We start from the raw sequence: 17,327 nt of genomic DNA, 5'->3' as shown, positions 1-17,327 counted from the left end.
TATGTATGTGTGTGCATTTATGTGTGTGTGAGTTTATGTGTATGTGTGTGCGTTCATGTATGTATTTATGTGTTTGTGTTTAGGTGTGTGTATGTTTAGGTGTGTGTATGTCGGTGTGTAATTCACTGAATCCACTTAGGGCTGCCAGTATATGCAAGGACCATGTACTAGATCACAGGTCATGTGGCTTCTCAGAGGCTGTATCCTTGAAGAAAGCCGACTCTCCTTCTCCCAGAAGCTATCCACATCCAGGGACTTCTCACTATGTTTAAATGAGAGCCCATCTTTTTTGGGGGGGAGGGGAAGAGGGTAGTTAATACTGAACAGCCTTCCAGGAATTCAATAAAGCACCACCAACTGATTCAAGGTAAACTGGGTCGTTGTGGGTCGTTTAACACAAACAAAGCCTTCTGGGTTCCAGATTTCCTAAGGGCAGGAAGTAAGGGGAGAAAAATTCCCTCAAAGGGCACATTCTTCAAAGTAGCCAAGAGGATTCTGGAAAAGGAGAAGCACCTAAGAGGGCAGATCTCAGGCCCAGTCAAGACGTTAACTTGCTTGTGTCTTGACTGCCCAGTGAGCTTCAGAACTGTGACAGACCAAGGATGCTCTGCTTTGCCCAACACCACCATCACGTTAGTGTTTGTCTTGAGTGAGCTGTTGCATCCGTGGACATGTTCATGCCTGTCGGCAATGTCAGCACTGTGTAGGAGGGCATGGTGACAGGTGGGGTCTGCCTTAGCGTTAGGTCATTGCTTTCTCTCTATAGACCTGGCAAAGGGCTTCCATTTCTCATTGCTATAGTGTTTGACAAGCTCAGGACCCAGCCTCTCTGATACGATGTTGATTCACCCATGATTTGACTTAATTACATTTGTAGGTGGTGATTTTATTTGCACAAGTCTTTTTTTTATTGTTTGTTTATTTAGAGATAGGTTTTCTCTGTCTAGCCCTGGCTATCTTGGAACTTGCTCCGTAAGACCAGGCTGGCCTCAAACTCAAGAGATCTGCCTGCCTCTGCCTCCCAAGTGAGGGAAGTAAAGGTGTGTGCTACTACCTCCCAGCTCGCACAAGTAATTCTTATCAATCCATGCTGTTAGACAGAGGGAGAGTGTTTACTTGCATAAGTAAAATGAAGAGTTGTTCTGCCTCAGTTTGAGGTAAAAAATGGAGCCAACTGCTGTTTTATAAGGTGGACTCAAAGAACCGCGCAGCAATCGTACACAGTATAGCAACTTTGTGACTTTGAAACAGGACACTGATGGGATCAAGTAGTTTACTTTTACTAAGGTGAGTTGGGTGAGTGGGACAGTAAATCTTTTTTAGCTGTCTTGGGAATCCACATCCGACCTGTAAGAGACCACAGCATTCTGGACGTTGTGAGTCACTGGGATGGATGGAATGAGCTTTTTGGTGATCTGGGCAGGCACACTGTTAGATTGACACGTTTGACAGTTGGGGTTCAAGACGTCTTTGTCCTATATGAGGACGGTAAGTAGCACATTTCCAGCGACTCGTACCCAAACACGGTCACATATTGGGCCTGGCCATCCGGTACTGATGCCACGCGGCAGCTTTTTAGTTTTTATTTCTTAACCGGTACACACTGAGTTACCAGGCTCTGTCCAAGAGGAACCACCCAATTTGTCGGGCCGAAAAGTCAATCAACACAAAAGGCATGTGGGAGATCCGTAACATCAACACCTCGGAGGCATTCAGATTAAATGAGCCCTCTCCCTGTGCGCATGCTCCTAGCTCTCACGCTATTCGCGCGACGCCGAGTGACGTCACTGGCCAGCGCCAGCAGGAAGGGCGCTGGGCGTCGCACGTGTCCGGAGGCGGCGGGCGGTCCCATGGCGAGCTCAGCGGGGCTGGCACTGTGTGCCCAGACGCTTGTGGTTCGGGGAGGCAGCCGGTTTCTAGCCTTCTCCACTGCGAGCAGGTAAGAGGCTCGGGTTGAGGGCGACGGGGCCGGCCCGGCCATGTTCCGTGTCCTCCCGGATTCCCTGTCCTCGGCGCTCCTTTACCCCGTCCCATCGCCCCATAACCTGCACGGCGGGGTCGGGGCGCGCTCTCAGGTTAGAGTTGGGGCACTTCCGGAGTCTGTGGCGCCTGCGCGGCGTCGGGAGGGTTAGGTCACGTGGGTGTCGCATCGCCCAGGCTGCTAGGGGTCCTGGTCTTCAATTCTGACCCGCTTGGAACCTCCCTGATGAGAGTCCTGTATTAGGGAGCCCTATAGGTTCTCTCTCACTAAGCACAAAACGTGCTCGCTCTCCCTGGTCTGCGTCCGGCAACCCGGCTCTAGTTAACTCAGGATGCTTGCAGAACCTGAAGTGGACTTCTCCCTGAAGGCCCTTCACACGGCATAACGTTTTGCTTTATGTTATTTCTGTCTATGTATACGTTGTGCTCGGTCAAAGGATTCTTTGAGCAAGTAGTTGATTACCACGAACCTAGAGAATCAGTGGCGGCCCGTATTGGCTCCTTTTTTCCCTTTCCCGTTTTGCTTTGGTACTTTGATATTTGAAGATCAGGAATGTCCCTCAGTCTGTGCCTTTTGGGGAATGCTATTGGCCATCAAAGTTTCAGACGTGGAAAATGACTCTTCTTTCTGCAGTTAAGTGTTTAATTGGAGAAGTCGTTGGTGCAGCCACTTTATAGGTTGTCAACAGTATCAGATGCTTTAATGGGACGGGACAGAGTCAGAGCAAAAGAAGGGAGCTTAAGTTCTAATTTGGAAAGTATGTGATTTCCATATGAGCCTGAGGCTCATGGGGGTAGGTGGGAGTTGTTTCTGAATTATGTAAGGACAACCTCAGGTGTTTTAAATTTGGGAGCAAAGCCGAGTTGAAAACAATACCAGAGGGCTGGAGAGGTGCCTTAGAGGTTAAGAGCGGCTGTTCTTCCAGAGGTCCTGAGTTCAATTCCCAGCAGCTATATGGTGGCTTATAATATCAGTAATGAGATCTGGTGCCCTTTTCTGGGATGCAGGCATACACGTAGGCAGAACACTGTATACATAATAGATAAATACTTTTTTTAAAAAAGAAAAAATATCAGAATTGGTGGGATAGCAGGGGATGGGGCCTGGCGGGGTGGGGGGGTCAGCATTGGACACTTTTAATCCTAGCACTCAGGCAGAGGCAGGTGGAGATCCAAGTTTGAGGCTAGCCTGGTCTACGGAGTGAGTTCCAGGACAGCCAGGGCTACACAGAGAAACCACCACCATAACAAAAACTATCAGAACATAATTTCTTAGAATCAACAGGTTGGTGGCTGGAAGAAGACTACATTGATTCCAGGCTTGGACGGCCATGCCACACTGAACTGATATGGAATAGGGCCAGGCTGACTGTTCATGATGTATATCCTATTAGGAGGTTAAGCAGTTCTCAGAACGTAATGACGATGGAATGTTTTTGTTCGAAGAGTAAGATGCAGTAATCCCGTGTGTTTGTTTGTTCATTTGTTTGTTTGTTTGGTTTTTCGAGACAGGGTTTCTCTATGTAGTCCTGGCTGTCCTGGAACTCACTCTGTAGACCAGGCTGGCCTCGAACTCAGAAATCTGCCTGCCTCTGCCTCCCAAGTGCTGGGATTAAAGGCGTGTGCCACTGCCGCCCGGCTGCTGTGTGTTTGTTAATAACTGCTCACTCCTATCTCTTCCCTTTAGTGATGATGACTGCATCTTCACATACGACTGCAGTGCTGCAGAGAAGAAGTCTGCGCCAGAAGATAAAGGGTGAGATGGCGGGGAAGCAAGCACGTTTGCTTGTGGTTTGAGCAGTGAGCCGGGTGAGCCAGCATGGGAATCATGCACTCACTGAAGTCCTAGTTCCCGTTACCTAGCTGTGGGGCTAGGCTAAGTTCCATTTCAGAAAGAAACATGAAGTAACTTTAAATGTAGGCATTCAGAATATGTAGGACCTTCTCAGGTACTTTTAGGTTGTTTTGTTTTGTTTTAATTTTAACTTCCTTAGAATTCATATTTGTTGCTTGCTCCTTAAGGTAATAGTGACCGTTTCAAATGAACTGCATTGAGGGCAGGTGTGGGAAATTAACTAATTGAAAGGTGTGAAGCAGCATGTGATTGTTAGATTTTCGTGAGTAGCTTAGACAGATAGATCAAATGGTTCCACGAGGGGGAGTTTATTCAGGGTGGAGGGAGGAGAGGGAGAGGAGAGCAGAGAAGTAGAGGTGTAAAGGCCAGCCATGACCACGTGGAGAGAGGGGGAAGGGAATGGGGGAGGAGAGGGGGCAGAGAGCCTGCAGGCAGGGATCAATGGAGCAAGGAGGGGGTCAAGCAGCCCCTTTTATAGTGGGCAGGTCTACCCAGCTGTTGCTAGGTAACTGTGGGGCGGGGCATACCTGGCTGCTGTTAGGTAACTGTGGAGGTGGAGTTTAGACAGAATACTAACAGTGACTGTTTTGTGTGGTGACTTGGTCTTGCAGCTCAGTTATTAATTTTATCGGCCCCTGCCTCTAGCTTTGGATGAGTCCATGTCTATGAGGACTAAGCCATGTAATTGCTGAGAGCCTTTGCAGCCTACACTGGATGTTATAACGTGTTGAGTTGGGTTTCACCCTTGGGAAATTAGAGCTGTTCTCTGGACTTCCTTGGGTCCCCTGAGTGTGTCATTGTGCTCTGACCACATGAACTGCTTGACCAAGCATCTTCTACCTTACCAGTGTGAGAATGGACTAGCCTGGCAACTCAGGCAAGGCCTAATTGTTTCCCTTTTTTCCCCTGCCTTTTCAGGGAGGACGGACAGCCCACAGACAGGGGGAGTGACACGATTCTGGCGTCCACCTTCTCCAAGTCTGGCCGCTATTTTGCTTTAACTGATGACAGTAAGCGTCTGATTCTTTTCCGTACAAAACCATGGCAATGTCTGAGTGTCAGGTATGAAATGCTAACATTGAGTCGTTAAGATGTCCTATGCACTCCTTGTACTTGCATGTCGGTAGCCATAGTGACCATTGTAATAAGCAGTTAACATGAAGTGCCAGCTGTGTATGAGACACTGATTTCAGAACTTTATAACCGACTGAATCCTAACAGCATGTGGGGGTGGCAGGGCCCGCTTTCTCTCACGCTGGGTGGTGTGGGGGTTAAGTAGCCAGTTTTGGGCTTGGACAGACAGAGCCAGCCTATGTAGAGGCTCCTCTGGTTGCAGCACCAGTACTCAGTGACACCGTGCCTCTGTGCCTTCCTGTTTTTCACGTTGCTGCAGCCTCATGCCCAGCAGGAGTGCGACTTGTTAGTTTAGCTCACGCTCAGAGAGTGTCGGGGATTTGGGTAAGTGGGAGCAGGTATCGCACTTGTCTAAGCTAGGTGATGAGGTACATCCTTTTGTGTCTGAGGAGAAGATAACAGACAGGCTAGGTGTTGGGTAAGACTAGCAGCTGCACAGGAGCACAGGTGGCTATTCTGTCCTCTCCAGGAGTTCCACACGCACTCCGCATCACTTACTACCGGAAGGCACTGTGCAGGAGATGGGTCCGTGGTTAGGGGTGGGGGTGGGGCGTAGGTGATGATGTTGAGGAGTAGGAGGCTGTGTGACTCTGTTTCCCAAGATGCTGCCTCTTCTCAGTGCCAACTTGTCCCTGTGAATGGGGGTCGGTGTCGCTGTGGTACGCAGTTGTGCTGGGGCTTAGACAGCACAATACAGATGCTCTGGGTCTCAATCTCTTGATTCTTCTGTGGCCTCAGCACACTGAGCAGAGTCGGCCAGGGCTCTGCCTGGCCCCGCCCCACCCCCCCACCGCTGATTTAACTGATTTAACTGAGCTTGAGTTTATCAGTCAGCTTTTCTGTTGCTGTTTCCAAATCCCTGACAGAAGCAACTCAAGGGTAGGAGGGTTTATTCTGGCTGGTTGCTCAGATGATGTGCTTCCGGGACAGGCATGGTGCTGGTAACATTAGGATATGTTGATTGGGAAGGAAAGGTGTGGCGGGCAGAGCTTACTGTGCTGGCTGATCATCTACAGGTAATGTGAGGAACAGAATGCAGGGCTGGACAGTGTCTCTCACGGTCTGCCCTAGGGCCTGTGTCTGCCAGCTAGGCCTTATCTCTTAAAGGTCCTGTAGCCTTCAGAACCACGCCACCATTGCTGTGGATGAAGTGTTGAAGCACATGAGCCTTCGGGATGTCACACGCTCCTGCAGTCAGGGCAGCTATGGGCAGGACGATTGAACTGCTGACGCTCAGAAATGTCAGCTGAGCTTCTTGGAGTTTTAGTTCATCCTGTCGCCCAACAAAAAAAAAGGGTTTTTTTTTTTTTTTTTTTTTTAAAAACCCTCTGGCTACTAGGTGGTCTCAAGAGCATGTGTCCACTCTGCCCCCTGTCAGTCAGCTTAGAGAAAGAGGCCTAAACCATTGCCTGTCAGCGTGTATGCTTTTGCATCTTAGATGGTAGTAGATCTGTGCGGTTTAGAAACAGCAGGGTAAATTAAACAAAGGGACACTCGATGTCCCAGGCTTCCTCAGACCCTCCCACAGACAGGTGAGTCTCCAGCAGGACGTTGGCTTTCTTTTTTAAATTTACTTACTTGGGTGTGCTGGTGTGTATATGTGTACACGCATGTACCTACATATGTATACCTATATGTGTGCTTGGGTCACTTCTCCTTCTGCCACGTGAGTCCTAGGGATAAAACTCAGGTCCTCTTGCTTGGCAGCAAGTGCCTTTGTCCTGGAACCCACTTACGGCTGACCTAGAAGGCGTGTATCTGTAATCACAGCACTCCAGCAAAGACTCTAAGCTGCAGACAAAGCTAACCTGGTGTATGCAGCGTCAAAGAACAGGAGATACAGTTCAAGCAAAATGAAAGCACGAGTACCGCCTGAGGTTGTCCTCTGACCTTCACGTGTGTGCTGTAGTACATACATGTATCCACACATGTGAACCCTCACATTTGCACAGGTTTTTAAGAGACTGTGATGGGGACCCTTCTAGGTTAAACATTGACTGAAGAGGTAGGCCAAGAATCACCTGGTCACCCGGGACAGCACAGACTCTGATGTGCCAACCTGGGATGGGGTAAGATGATCTGTGACTTGTTAGTTAGGTGCTGGGGACACAGCCCCTGATGCTCAGAGTGTGTTCTCCCAATGGCCTGCAGCCTTAGCCCCCAGTATGTGGCTCACATAAGCTGCCTCCTAGGATGTAGGAGCGTGGGAGAGTGGCTGCCGTTGCTGTGGCTTGGAGGGCAGCAGCAGTAGTGCAGGCTGCAGTCGTGGAGGTCACACCCTGGCCTGCTGTGGCTGCAGAATGCCACAGGGCGGGCCCACAGCGTGCTTTCTTTGTGCACACGGAGTCCGTTCATAGTGCCTGGAGAGGACAGAAGAGGATGTCGGAGCCCTGGGAGCTGGAGTTCAGCGACTGTGAGCGAGCACATGGGGCCTCTGCAGGAGCAGCGGGCTCTGACAGCTGAGCTGTCTCTCCAGCTCCTGCACACGTCTCTGTGTGTTTTCATCATGCAACGTTCTCAAGTCTCAGCTGCCAGTGAAACAGTGTGGCCTCTACACACTGGACAGTCGCTTGCCATTTGTGAACTTCCTTTTGTATCTTTCAGGGGTTTTGTTGTTTTATTTTTGTTTTGTTTTCTTTTTTTTGTTTGTTTTTTTTGTTTTGTTTTGTTTTTTCGAGACAGGGCTTCTCTGTGTAGCCCTGGCTGTCCTGGAACTCACTCTGTAGACCAGGCTGGCCTTGAGCTCAGAAATCCGCCTGTCTCTGCCTCCCAAGTGCTGGGATTAAAGGCGTGTGCCACCACCGCCTGGCTATTTTTGTTTTCAATAAGAGGACTTTCAAACTTTTACAGAGTTGTAAGAGCTTTTTAGAAAAATGGAAATTGAGAAAACAAATCTTTTGGAGCTGGAGAGGTGGCTTAGCCGTTAAAGGCTAGCCTCACAACTGAATATATAAGAGAAAACAAGTCCGTTGAAGTCTTGGGTTCGTGAAGTTAGGGCAGGGTAGAGTTCCCCCCTGTCTGCTGGGAAGTCTGCTGGTAGGGCGTGTGTGGGGTGAGGATGAAGAAGGGGAGAGAGAAGGGAGGTCTGGTCAGGATGGCAGCAGGGTGTGGGAGTGGAGGTTGCTCAGTCTGTCGTCCGTCCTCTCCCCCGAAGCGCCATACTCCATACTCTGGAGTTCCTGTACATCATGGGCATGGTCTCCTTGGACTCTGAACCCGCTCCCTTGGGGAGGCCACCTTTGCACCCCTGTCCTGCAGCCTGGCTCCAACATTACATGTGTTTGAGTTCGTGTGTCCTGCTTACTATTGGGGACCCCAGGCTGCTCTAGGGCTCCCTGGCTGAGGCCTGGATGCTATCCAGCTGCTGCCTTCAGTCTCCCCTCCTTCCCTTCTTCCTTCTCTCTTCCACCTTCCATCTTTTCTCCTTTTCCCCCATTTTCTCCCTTCCCCCTCCCTTTTTCCTTCCTTGGTTTTTCACAACAGTTTCTCAGTAGCCCTGGCTGTCCTAGAACTCCCTCTGTAGATCAGGCTGGACCTCAGTCAGAGAGGACCGGGTTTAAAGGCATGGGCCACTACACCTGGTTTCTCCCCTCAGTCTTCCGTGGGAGAGTTGTGGGTGACAGTGCATCAGTTCAGAGTGGTAGGGTCATAGAGACCACCACTGGGTGGGGTAGTAGCCCCTTCTTTGTCTTTTGGGCCAGAGACCAGGGTTGCCAGCTCAAGATGAAGGCACAAAGGGACAGATGAAACCTTTAGTTATGGTGGGTGTTTTTATGAAAGAGAATATTGAGTGAGAAGTTGGACCATTCTAGAAAGTGTTCTCCAGAAAGTAACAGCACACAGGAAGAGGCTGTTTGCTGGCAAGAGACTGGGTTGCTGGGGATATGAGTTGGCAGAGCTGTGGCAGACAGCTGTGGCAGATGTTTTGAGATCCTTGGTGCCCGGCAGGACCTAAGCATTGTGGCTCTGAGGGCTGGTTTAGGGCAGCACCATATATAAATGAGAGCTTCAGGGCTCAGCAGTGAGACACTCTGGCGGAGACTAGCCTGTTCTTCTCCCCTGGAGCCCACCAGAGAGGAGAGTACTCACTGTTCTATGGGGCTCTTAGCTGTAAACCCGGAGACCAGAAGATGAGGAAAGTGCCTAACACCTGCCTTCGCATCGCACTGAACCTGGGATTCAGTGGGGCGTCTGCCTCCGCTCCTGGAGTGACCTCCCTGCACACTCCTTGTCTGATGGTCTGACTTGGGCTCTAGCTGCTGGCTTGTACCCACAGCAGATACCGTCCTGGAGTTGCCTCTATGCCGTGGTCTGAGAGGTTGGCGGTGTACCATGGACATTTCTGCAGAGCTGAGTATCAGTGGTATGGCTTGGGAAGACTCCCTACAGGCAGCAAGTTCTGGGGCAGCTGGAGTCCTGCTGTGCCACCATCGGTGGCTTGTCTTGACCTCTGGGAGCTTGTGCTTTCTTGGCGCAGTTGCTCAGTGAGCCCATGAGCCCGGGTGCTAGGTGGCTCAGGCCATTTGTCTCGGTTCATTGGCCTCAGAGCCTAATTATCTTTGTCCTGTTCTCCATCGTACCCCTCTGAAGCACCTACTCGGCAGCTGCGCAGAAGCTTGTCCTCAAGCTTCAGGTTGTGTCTCAGGCCTGCATCTGGCTGGCCCGCTGCTGAGGGGCTGTGGGTCCTGTTGTGTGCTAGCTACTGCCATGCTGAGCAACAGAGGACGGAGGGCAGGGTTTCTGTGGTGAGGGTGTGTGCACTGCAGAGCATGGTTAGAACGATGGATGCAGGGTTACAGGGACAGCGGTCTGGGTGCCATCTCCTGGGACCTGGGACCGATGTTCTTTAGCTGGATCAGCTTGCAGCTAGGACTTGCCATGGGACCTGGGCCAGGGAGTGCTGTGAATGGGTTGCTAGGACAGATTAAAGTGCTCTCCAACACTGTCCCTGGATCTTGCACTGGGGATTCTGGCTGTCTCACAGCTGCTCTGTGTTGCCTGCGGCTCACATTGCTCTGGGTATGAAGGGCACCAATAGCCACTATAAGGGCATGCCAGCGCTTTAGTACCCGTGGCCTTCCTGACTCTAGCCTCAGACCTAGCAGCAGAGTCACAGATGTGCTGGGGTGAGGTGGGGGCAGGGTAGGTAGAGCCATGTGGTCCTGCTGGCTGGGGAGACTCCAGGGCTGGGGTCCAGAGAGCACGTGCTTTGTAGCCTAGATAGCACTTGTCTCCTCCAGATGAGAAGCAAAGGTTCTGGGGTGGGGAACAGCTACAGCATTTTATTAAGAGCTCTTCAGACACACAGCAGAGCTGGAGGTGTTTTATAGCAAATGCTCGGGACACAGGCCTGGGACACTCAGTCTTCCTTAGCCTCTGGGGTACTGGGATTTCAGGTGTGTGCCTGCCTGGCTTTGATTTTATGTTTTAGTTTTTTTTTTTTTTTTTTTTTTAATTTATTTTATTGATGAGTACACTGTAGCTGTCTTCAGATACACCAGAAGAGGGCATCCAATCTCATTACGGATGGCTGTGAGCCACCATGTGGTTGCTGGGAGTGGAACTCAGGACCTCTGGAAGAGCAGTCAGTGCTCTTAACCGCTGAGCCATCTCTCCAGCCCCATGTTTTAGTTTTTTGAGATGGAATTTTTCTGTGTAACCATTGCTGTTCTGAAACTCGCTGCCCTAAACTCAGGTCCACCGCCTCTGCCTTCCAAGAGCTGGGATTAAATGTGTGAGTCACCACACCCAGCTATGGCTTTCAGTTTTTGAGGGGGAATTCTAAAAGTAGGTTGAAGGCATTGTCTGTTTTGGCTCTTTGTGTTGCTTTATGTTTGGGGCCCCACCTTCTGCACTGTAAGGGGTAGGTTCTGCTCCTAACCTGCAACAGGGCCGGACCCTGTTCGATCTTCCTGAATCAGAACTGTCCAGTTACAAACACACTCACTACCCCAGACCTGTGGAGCATCGCAGCCTAGTGTCACCTTTCAGATGTGGTTGGCCCGCAGCCGAGCACGGCCATGTAAGGGAAGGCCTGCTTTACAGTCCCATTGGCCATGTGGACTTGACTGGTCAACAGTGAGACCCGGGCGTGTGCTACCCCTTTGCACTAGGTGACCTCACAGCATCGTGAGTGTAGCCATTTTAAATTGGGACCATCTGTGGCTTTAGGGTCTGAGGAGGGTCTGCGCTGACTTGGGGCACGAGGCAGCTCAGTTCTCTGACTCTGCAGGACGGTGGTGCGGAGGTGCACTGCCCTGACCTTCACAGCCTCAGAAGATCGGGTCTTGGTAGCTGACAAGTCTGGAGACGTCTACTCCTTCTCTGTGCTGGAACCGGATGGATGCGGCAGGCTGGAACTTGGGCACCTCTCCATGCTGCTAGACGTGGTATGTGGGAACACAGGCAGCACTGTCTGCTCCAGTCTCAGCTGGAGAGGGGCAGTCTGTGGACCAGGGCAGGCAGGACAGGTGGGAGAAGCATGGGGACCCCAGAGCAGGGGGCTGGAGTGGCACTGACAGGCGGGTGACACTCATTGTGCACCTTTTGACCACAGTCCGGGCAGTGTGGGGAAGTGGTGAGAGCTACTTGGCCTGTGGTCTCCCCCTTTTCCCCTCCCAGGGTTTAGTCTGTGGAACTGGGACAGCCTGGGGTGGGTGGCATCAAGGGCTGTGTGCAGTGTTTAGAATGCTGCTGGCTGCTGCTGTACAGTGTGGGGGATGGGAGGGGTGCAGCAGGTATGGGTGGGTGGCACTGGAGTTGGTCTTAGTGTGTAGAGATATGCCTCTGGCCCTTATTTAAGAACTGGGCACTTCTGAGGACCCTCTACAGTAAGGACGCTCCTGTCCCCTGCCAGTTCCCATTGCTCTTCCAAGCTGCACTTGAGCTCCCTGAAAAGCCTCCAAGGTGGCCTGGAGGAAACCCAAGCGTCCTCATGGTATTTCCAAGGCCGCCCAGTGAGTGCCTGTCTTCCTGTCGCCCCGGTGATGTAGGCTGTGAGTCCTGATGACCAGTTTGTGCTCACTGCAGACCGGGATGAGAAAATCCGGGTCAGCTGGGCTGCTGCTCCACACAGCATCGAGGCTTTCTGCCTGGGACACACAGAGTAAGTGTCACCCTGTCCCCTCCCCAGACAGGGGAGTCTGGGTCTAATAGATGAGGGTGGGTCAGGGCACCGGTGCTGTTGTAGACTGGTGGGCCGCCATGCTAAGAGCTGCTTGGAGACTTAGACTGAGAAGGCCGTCTCAGGCCCATGGCTCCCACAGATGTGAGCTGCAGAAATCAGGGCTCTGGGCTGAGGGAAGCAGTTGCTTTGAGTCTACCTCCTGGGCTCGTGCTCCTCAGCCCCTTCCCACAGCCTCGCAGTGAAACTCCGGCCTGCGTTCTGCTGCGCCTCAGCCCAGTGGGCGTGCCCTCACTCCTGCCTCAGGATCTGGACACGTTGCTGGTTCACGGCGCTGGTGTTTCTGTGGCAGCCCTTTGCTCCTCTTTGCTGTTTCCTGCTTGATGCTGCCTACTTCCTTGGGGAGCTTACCCCTCTACCTTGTGCAGGAACCTGTCACTTGAATACAGTGACTTGAGAACGAGCAGTGCCCGTTACTTAGCCTCTGGGGGTTTCTGCAGTGCCAGGGATGGAACCCCTCCTGGGGCCTTTTATGTAATGGCTCAGTTTAGTCCAGCTTTGTGGAGACCGATCCCCACTCTTAGCTGCTGAGGACTTGGTATGACTTAGGCCTGTGAGTGCACACAGCTTATTCCTCTTGGAGGGCCTAAGACTACAACTAGACCCCTAAGAGACGGCAGCTGCAGGCCGGGCCTGGGTCAGGTTGGTGGCTTGATATTGGTGTAATGGGGATGAAGGGAGCCATATGAACCCACACGTGCTAGGAGCCCTGGGTCTTGTGAGCGATAATTGAGGTCTCTGTTAAGAGCTGGGAGACGGGGCTGGAGAGATGGCTCAGTGGTTAAGAGCACTGGCTGCTCTTGCAGAGGTCCTGAGTTCAGTTCCCAGCAACCACATGGTGACTCACAACCGTCTATAATGGGATCCAGTACCTTCTTCTGGCTCGCAGGATAATGCAGACAGGGCACTCAGACATTAAAAAATATAAAAAAGGAGCTGGGAGAAGGGCCACTTTGTCGCCTGCACTGGAAATCATGGTCCTGGCCAGGAGGATTACAGGGTTGGTGTGGGGCTCCTGCAGAGCCAGCTTGCTCAGGCCCACGTATGGTGGCAGAGTGGCTGATGCTATCCTGTGCGGCTGGAGCCACAGAACTAGGCTGGGTTTTGTGGATAGAAGTTTCTGATTGGGTTCCTTGGGGTGCTGGTATTGACTGGCTACACAGAGGCCCCTTGTGTATGGCTTTCCTCCTCTCTGTTGCCCTCTGAGACTCACTGACCCAGCATGTAGGCATCTTGGATGGAGACAGGTTTGTGGGGCAGAGTGAGGTAGTGTCTCCATGCAGAGCTGCACTGGACAATGCTCTGGCAGAACTGGGCCCTGCCACCTTTGGTCCAGATGTAGTGCTGGGGACTCAAATGTGCCCAGCCATGTTCTCAGTACCTGCCGGTATGGGTGGGGTCTGCAGTGTTTCCTTTTCTGAGCAGGGTGAGAGGCTCCCTCCCGTGTTGGGGGTGACTTACCTTTGCTCCCCACAGGTTTGTGAGCCGCATCTTTGTGGTGCCCAGTCATCCTGAGCTGCTGCTTTCTTCCTCTGGGGTAAGTGTTGTGCTTGCTGCTGGGTGGTCACAGCAAAAGAAAGTATCCAGCCTCTTGTCCCCAGCTAGGGTGCCAAGTCCACCAGTCTCTGTCAGTTGTGGCCACTAGAGGGAGTGTCTTCCTGGCTCTTAAAGTGGCCCCTTTCTTCAGAGCTGTGTATAGTTTGTGCCCGCGTGTGTTTGCCTGCCTGGTCCCAGCACAGCAGGCATTGTAAGCGGACTTTACTCAGTAGGGGAGTTTGGCCATCTTGGTTCCTCTGCCTGCTGTGCCATGGCTGAGTGTCTTGACTCGCCTGTCATCATGGAGGCCTTCCTGGGTGCTCAGGCACAATTGGTTAGCTTGCTACAGAGAGTTTTCTTCATAAGGGAGCCCTAGCTGTCAGAGGGGCTCTGTCCCTCCCCCAGCCTTTTTGCTTCTGGGACAGACCTCTTGGGCCCACATGCTAACCCTTCATCTGTGTACAGGATGGCACCCTGAGACTCTGGGAGTACAGAAGTGGTCGCCAGCTGCAGTGCTGTGACCTGGCCAGCCTACAGGAGCCTGGAGAGCACCCAGGCCACAAGGTAGCTTCGTGCTCATCTTGGGTACCCGAGTATTTGCCAGCCACCTCCTATCGCTCTCATTATGGGCAAGTCCTCTCTCAGAAATATGTCCTTGTTACAAGTATGTGACTTCTTTCAGCTTGTTGTGTGGTGCCTGATGGGAAACAATTCACATCTCACCTTGTGTGTACACGGGGTCTGCCGTACAGGAAGGCCTCCGGGCATACTTAAAGGGTGATGATAGCAGACAGCCTCACCGTGTTTTGTCGGTGTTGGGGGCATGCCAGCATTCTCTGTGCTCACGGAGTCCCCCCTGGCACCTCCTGTGTACCCATGATTCCTCTGGCATCAGGGGTCTTCCCAGATTCCTCAGCTTAAAATTGGGTGGCATGGTACCTGCCCTCCCCCAGGCCAGCCAGTGAGAGGCATATCCATTTTTTTCTACACTTCATGAAACTTGAGACTTTTAGAAGTGTATGTATTACTTCCTGCCCTGGGAAGCATGGACAGTTGTGTCTCTGATCATAGCCCTTCTTCCCATGTGTCCCTGCTTTCCCACTGTGGCTTTGGAGGCATATCACAGGCCTGCAGGGACAGCCAGGGTCATGTGTGAGGATGGGCGTTGGCTGCTCTCTTCCTTCCTGTGGAGTCCAGATTGTTTCTGTGAACTCTTGCCCTGTGTTGGCATCATGTGTTGGCATTTTGCAGGCCCCATGGTGCCTGTGCCCTTACGCTCCACTGAGAAGGATACACAGGTGGCCTGGGAGCAGAGCCTTGGCCAAGCAGCTGCTTTTCCCTGCAGGGGTTGGCGGCATCCAGGATTGCATTCTGGGGACAGGAGAGCTATGTGGTGCTTCTGTGTGAGTGGTAAGACAGCGGGTCTCACTGTCAGTGGCGAGTTGGCACCCACAGGGCAGATTGAGGGGCTGGGTATAATTGAGGGGTTCCTTCCGCTGCCCCTTCTGAGTGCTCGGGCAGGTCTCTGGTGCTCTGCATTCTCTCCTGTGAAGCTCGGGGTTGGTCTTTGCTCTCCTTAGACATGAGAATATATAGGTTTGGAGAAGAGAGCAGCTCTTCAGAACCTTCTGGCTACAGCAGTGGTTCTCAGCCTTCCTAATGCGGAAAGCCTTTCATACAGTTCATGTGGTGACCTCAACCATAGTTGCTTTGGTTGCACTTCATAACTGTAATTTTGCTACGGTTAGGAATTGTAAGTGTGTGTTTGCTAATGGTCTCAGGCCTCCGTGAAAGGGTCACTGACATATACACTTGGAATGGGGTGACCATTTCACTCTTTGTCCTTTATTAGTTAGTTCTTGCTATAAAACAACTTACTCCAGAACTCAGACTGCAAACACGTACCATTTCCCAGAGTTTGGGTGACTCAGGGTCTTCAAGGTGGTAGAGGCAGGCCTAGTGCTAGCTATCTTGTGCAGAATGCTACACGGGCGTGCTGCTGTGGTGGTGACCAGTCTCTCTCTCTGGGAAAGCGTTCCTGTGGTCTTCGTCTTCCAGCTTGATGCCAGCAGACAGCAGCTGGTGTTCAGACAGCGGCTGACTTTCCCTCACCGAGTATGGGATGTTGTATTTGAGGAGACCCGGGGGCTGTGGATTCTACAGGACTGCCGTGACGCCCCTCTGGTGCTCTGGAGGCCAGTGGGCAGTGAGTGGCAGGTGAGAGTATGCAGAGTCTCCATGGTCTGGGCCTGTCGTCTTGGTGTGGGTGTGGCAGGGTGGAGCTGGGCTTTTCTCACGCCTCGAACCTCTTCAGCTTGATCACGTGTGTCTAGGTCCTAAGGCTGTAGCCTGAGGCAGCCTGTCTGCCCTGGCTTGGGTACTGGTTCCTGTGTAGAGGAGGTTAATTTGCCATCAGTGATGGGTCTTGACACCCGTCTCATTCCACACGGGTGAAGGCAGCACTAGGCCTGATGTGGGTATGCTCTTCCCATGTGCAGGCCCTGTTCCAGGGTCCTTGCTGGGTACTGATGTGCAGGGGGCACTGGGGGACATCCCTGCCAATCCCATAAAGCTTTGGGTGAGGTAGGACAGCGCTGGGAACTCTGGGCCAGCTTCACTGCCTGAGGCTGGTCCCACCAGGCCTCTGCCTGCTCTCTCTGAGTCCCAGGCTTACTTTTCACCTGCAGGCTGTTCCAGATGGTGCTGTGTCCCAGAGACTCTGCAGCCATCTCCATGAGAGCTGGGCCATGCTGGAAGGTGAGAACTCTGTTAGGTCTGTAACGGTAATGCAGAGAAGCTGTGCTGCTGCCCGTGCACTGAGGGGCAGTGGGGATGTGGGCCGAGGCAATTGCTGCCTGATGGCCACTGTTGTATTTACTGGCCAGAGAATGTTCGGCCAGCCAGGACCACCTAAACCCAGTCTCTATGAGACAAAATTATTACTCAGGAAAGATATTGCAAAGCCAGTTCTTAGACGTTAGGGTTCCTAGACTTTCAGGAGTGCTCCAGCTGTGGGTCTAAATGCCCTCTGAACCCTGCAGGCTCGCTCACCACAGAGCCGTCTAGTGGGCGATTTCTCAATTGAGATTCCCTCTTGGAGCATGAGTAGCTTGTGTTGAGTTGAAATAAAAGTGGTAGGCGGGCAGGGCAGGTGAGGAAGGTGCGTGTCCTCAGGCCTGCACCTGCTCACCCCTGGACCCCTGACTGTAGCTCGTGTCAGAGACAGCCTTTGCAGGATCTCTTACCACGTGGTATGAAACTGAGGCTGTGGGACTTGGCATCCTGCTGGCCTCTTACTCTATTGTACTCCTCATGCTCAGTCTGGTTCTAGTGAGAGTTACCTGGGGCAGACTCAGGCCAAAGCCTGTCTTCACGTCTAAGATGCTCCACGCACAGATGGAGCAGGGGGAACACCACGCCAGCCTGTGCAGCCTGAGCCTTGGCTGCTGGAGGTCAGGGAACCATACCCACCTGCAGGGTAGGGTGACCTAAGGGTCTTCTCTAGCATGCAGCACTGATTGTCCTTGGGATGTACCTCACCTGCACCTGAGCTTAACGCTCAAGGAAGTCCACTGCAGTGTGGCATGCTCTCACAGCCTGCTGAGGGCTTACAGCCTGCTGAGGGCTTACAGCCTGCTG

The 17,327-nt window shown here is 52.3% G+C and overlaps 1 protein-coding gene across 4 annotated transcripts in view; it reads left to right on the top strand.

The window, feature by feature from the left end:
* The first annotated feature begins 1,805 nt into the window (after nucleotides 1-1,805).
* The window catches only part of Wdr4 (WD repeat domain 4), a 16,843-nt gene continuing 1,321 nt past the window's right edge, over nucleotides 1,806-17,327 (top strand). Inside the window, exons 1-10 of one of the 4 annotated variants that reach the window (XM_028767971.1) lie at nucleotides 1,806-1,939; nucleotides 3,668-3,736; nucleotides 4,754-4,897; nucleotides 11,202-11,358; nucleotides 11,962-12,074; nucleotides 13,629-13,689; nucleotides 14,154-14,252; nucleotides 15,034-15,098; nucleotides 15,722-15,905; nucleotides 16,376-16,445. In XM_028767971.1, the coding sequence (XP_028623804.1) occupies nucleotides 1,851-1,939; nucleotides 3,668-3,736; nucleotides 4,754-4,897; nucleotides 11,202-11,358; nucleotides 11,962-12,074; nucleotides 13,629-13,689; nucleotides 14,154-14,252; nucleotides 15,034-15,098; nucleotides 15,722-15,905; nucleotides 16,376-16,445 (1,051 nt within the window). In that variant the 5' untranslated portion in view covers nucleotides 1,806-1,850. Of the gene's footprint in view, nucleotides 1,940-3,667; nucleotides 3,737-4,753; nucleotides 4,898-11,201; nucleotides 11,359-11,961; nucleotides 12,075-13,628; nucleotides 13,690-14,153; nucleotides 14,253-15,033; nucleotides 15,099-15,721; nucleotides 15,906-16,375; nucleotides 16,446-17,327 lie in introns of those variants that run through there. The other 3 variants (XM_028767968.1, XM_028767969.1, XM_028767970.1) reach the window with 3 other exon arrangements.

Source organism: Grammomys surdaster, unplaced genomic scaffold (assembly GCF_004785775.1).
Source record: "Grammomys surdaster isolate TR1022 unplaced genomic scaffold, NIH_TR_1.0 183, whole genome shotgun sequence".
NCBI classification, from domain to species: Eukaryota; Metazoa; Chordata; class Mammalia; order Rodentia; family Muridae; genus Grammomys; species Grammomys surdaster.
Note: the sequence above shows the minus strand (reverse complement) of the source record. Positions and strands in the feature narration are given on the sequence as shown.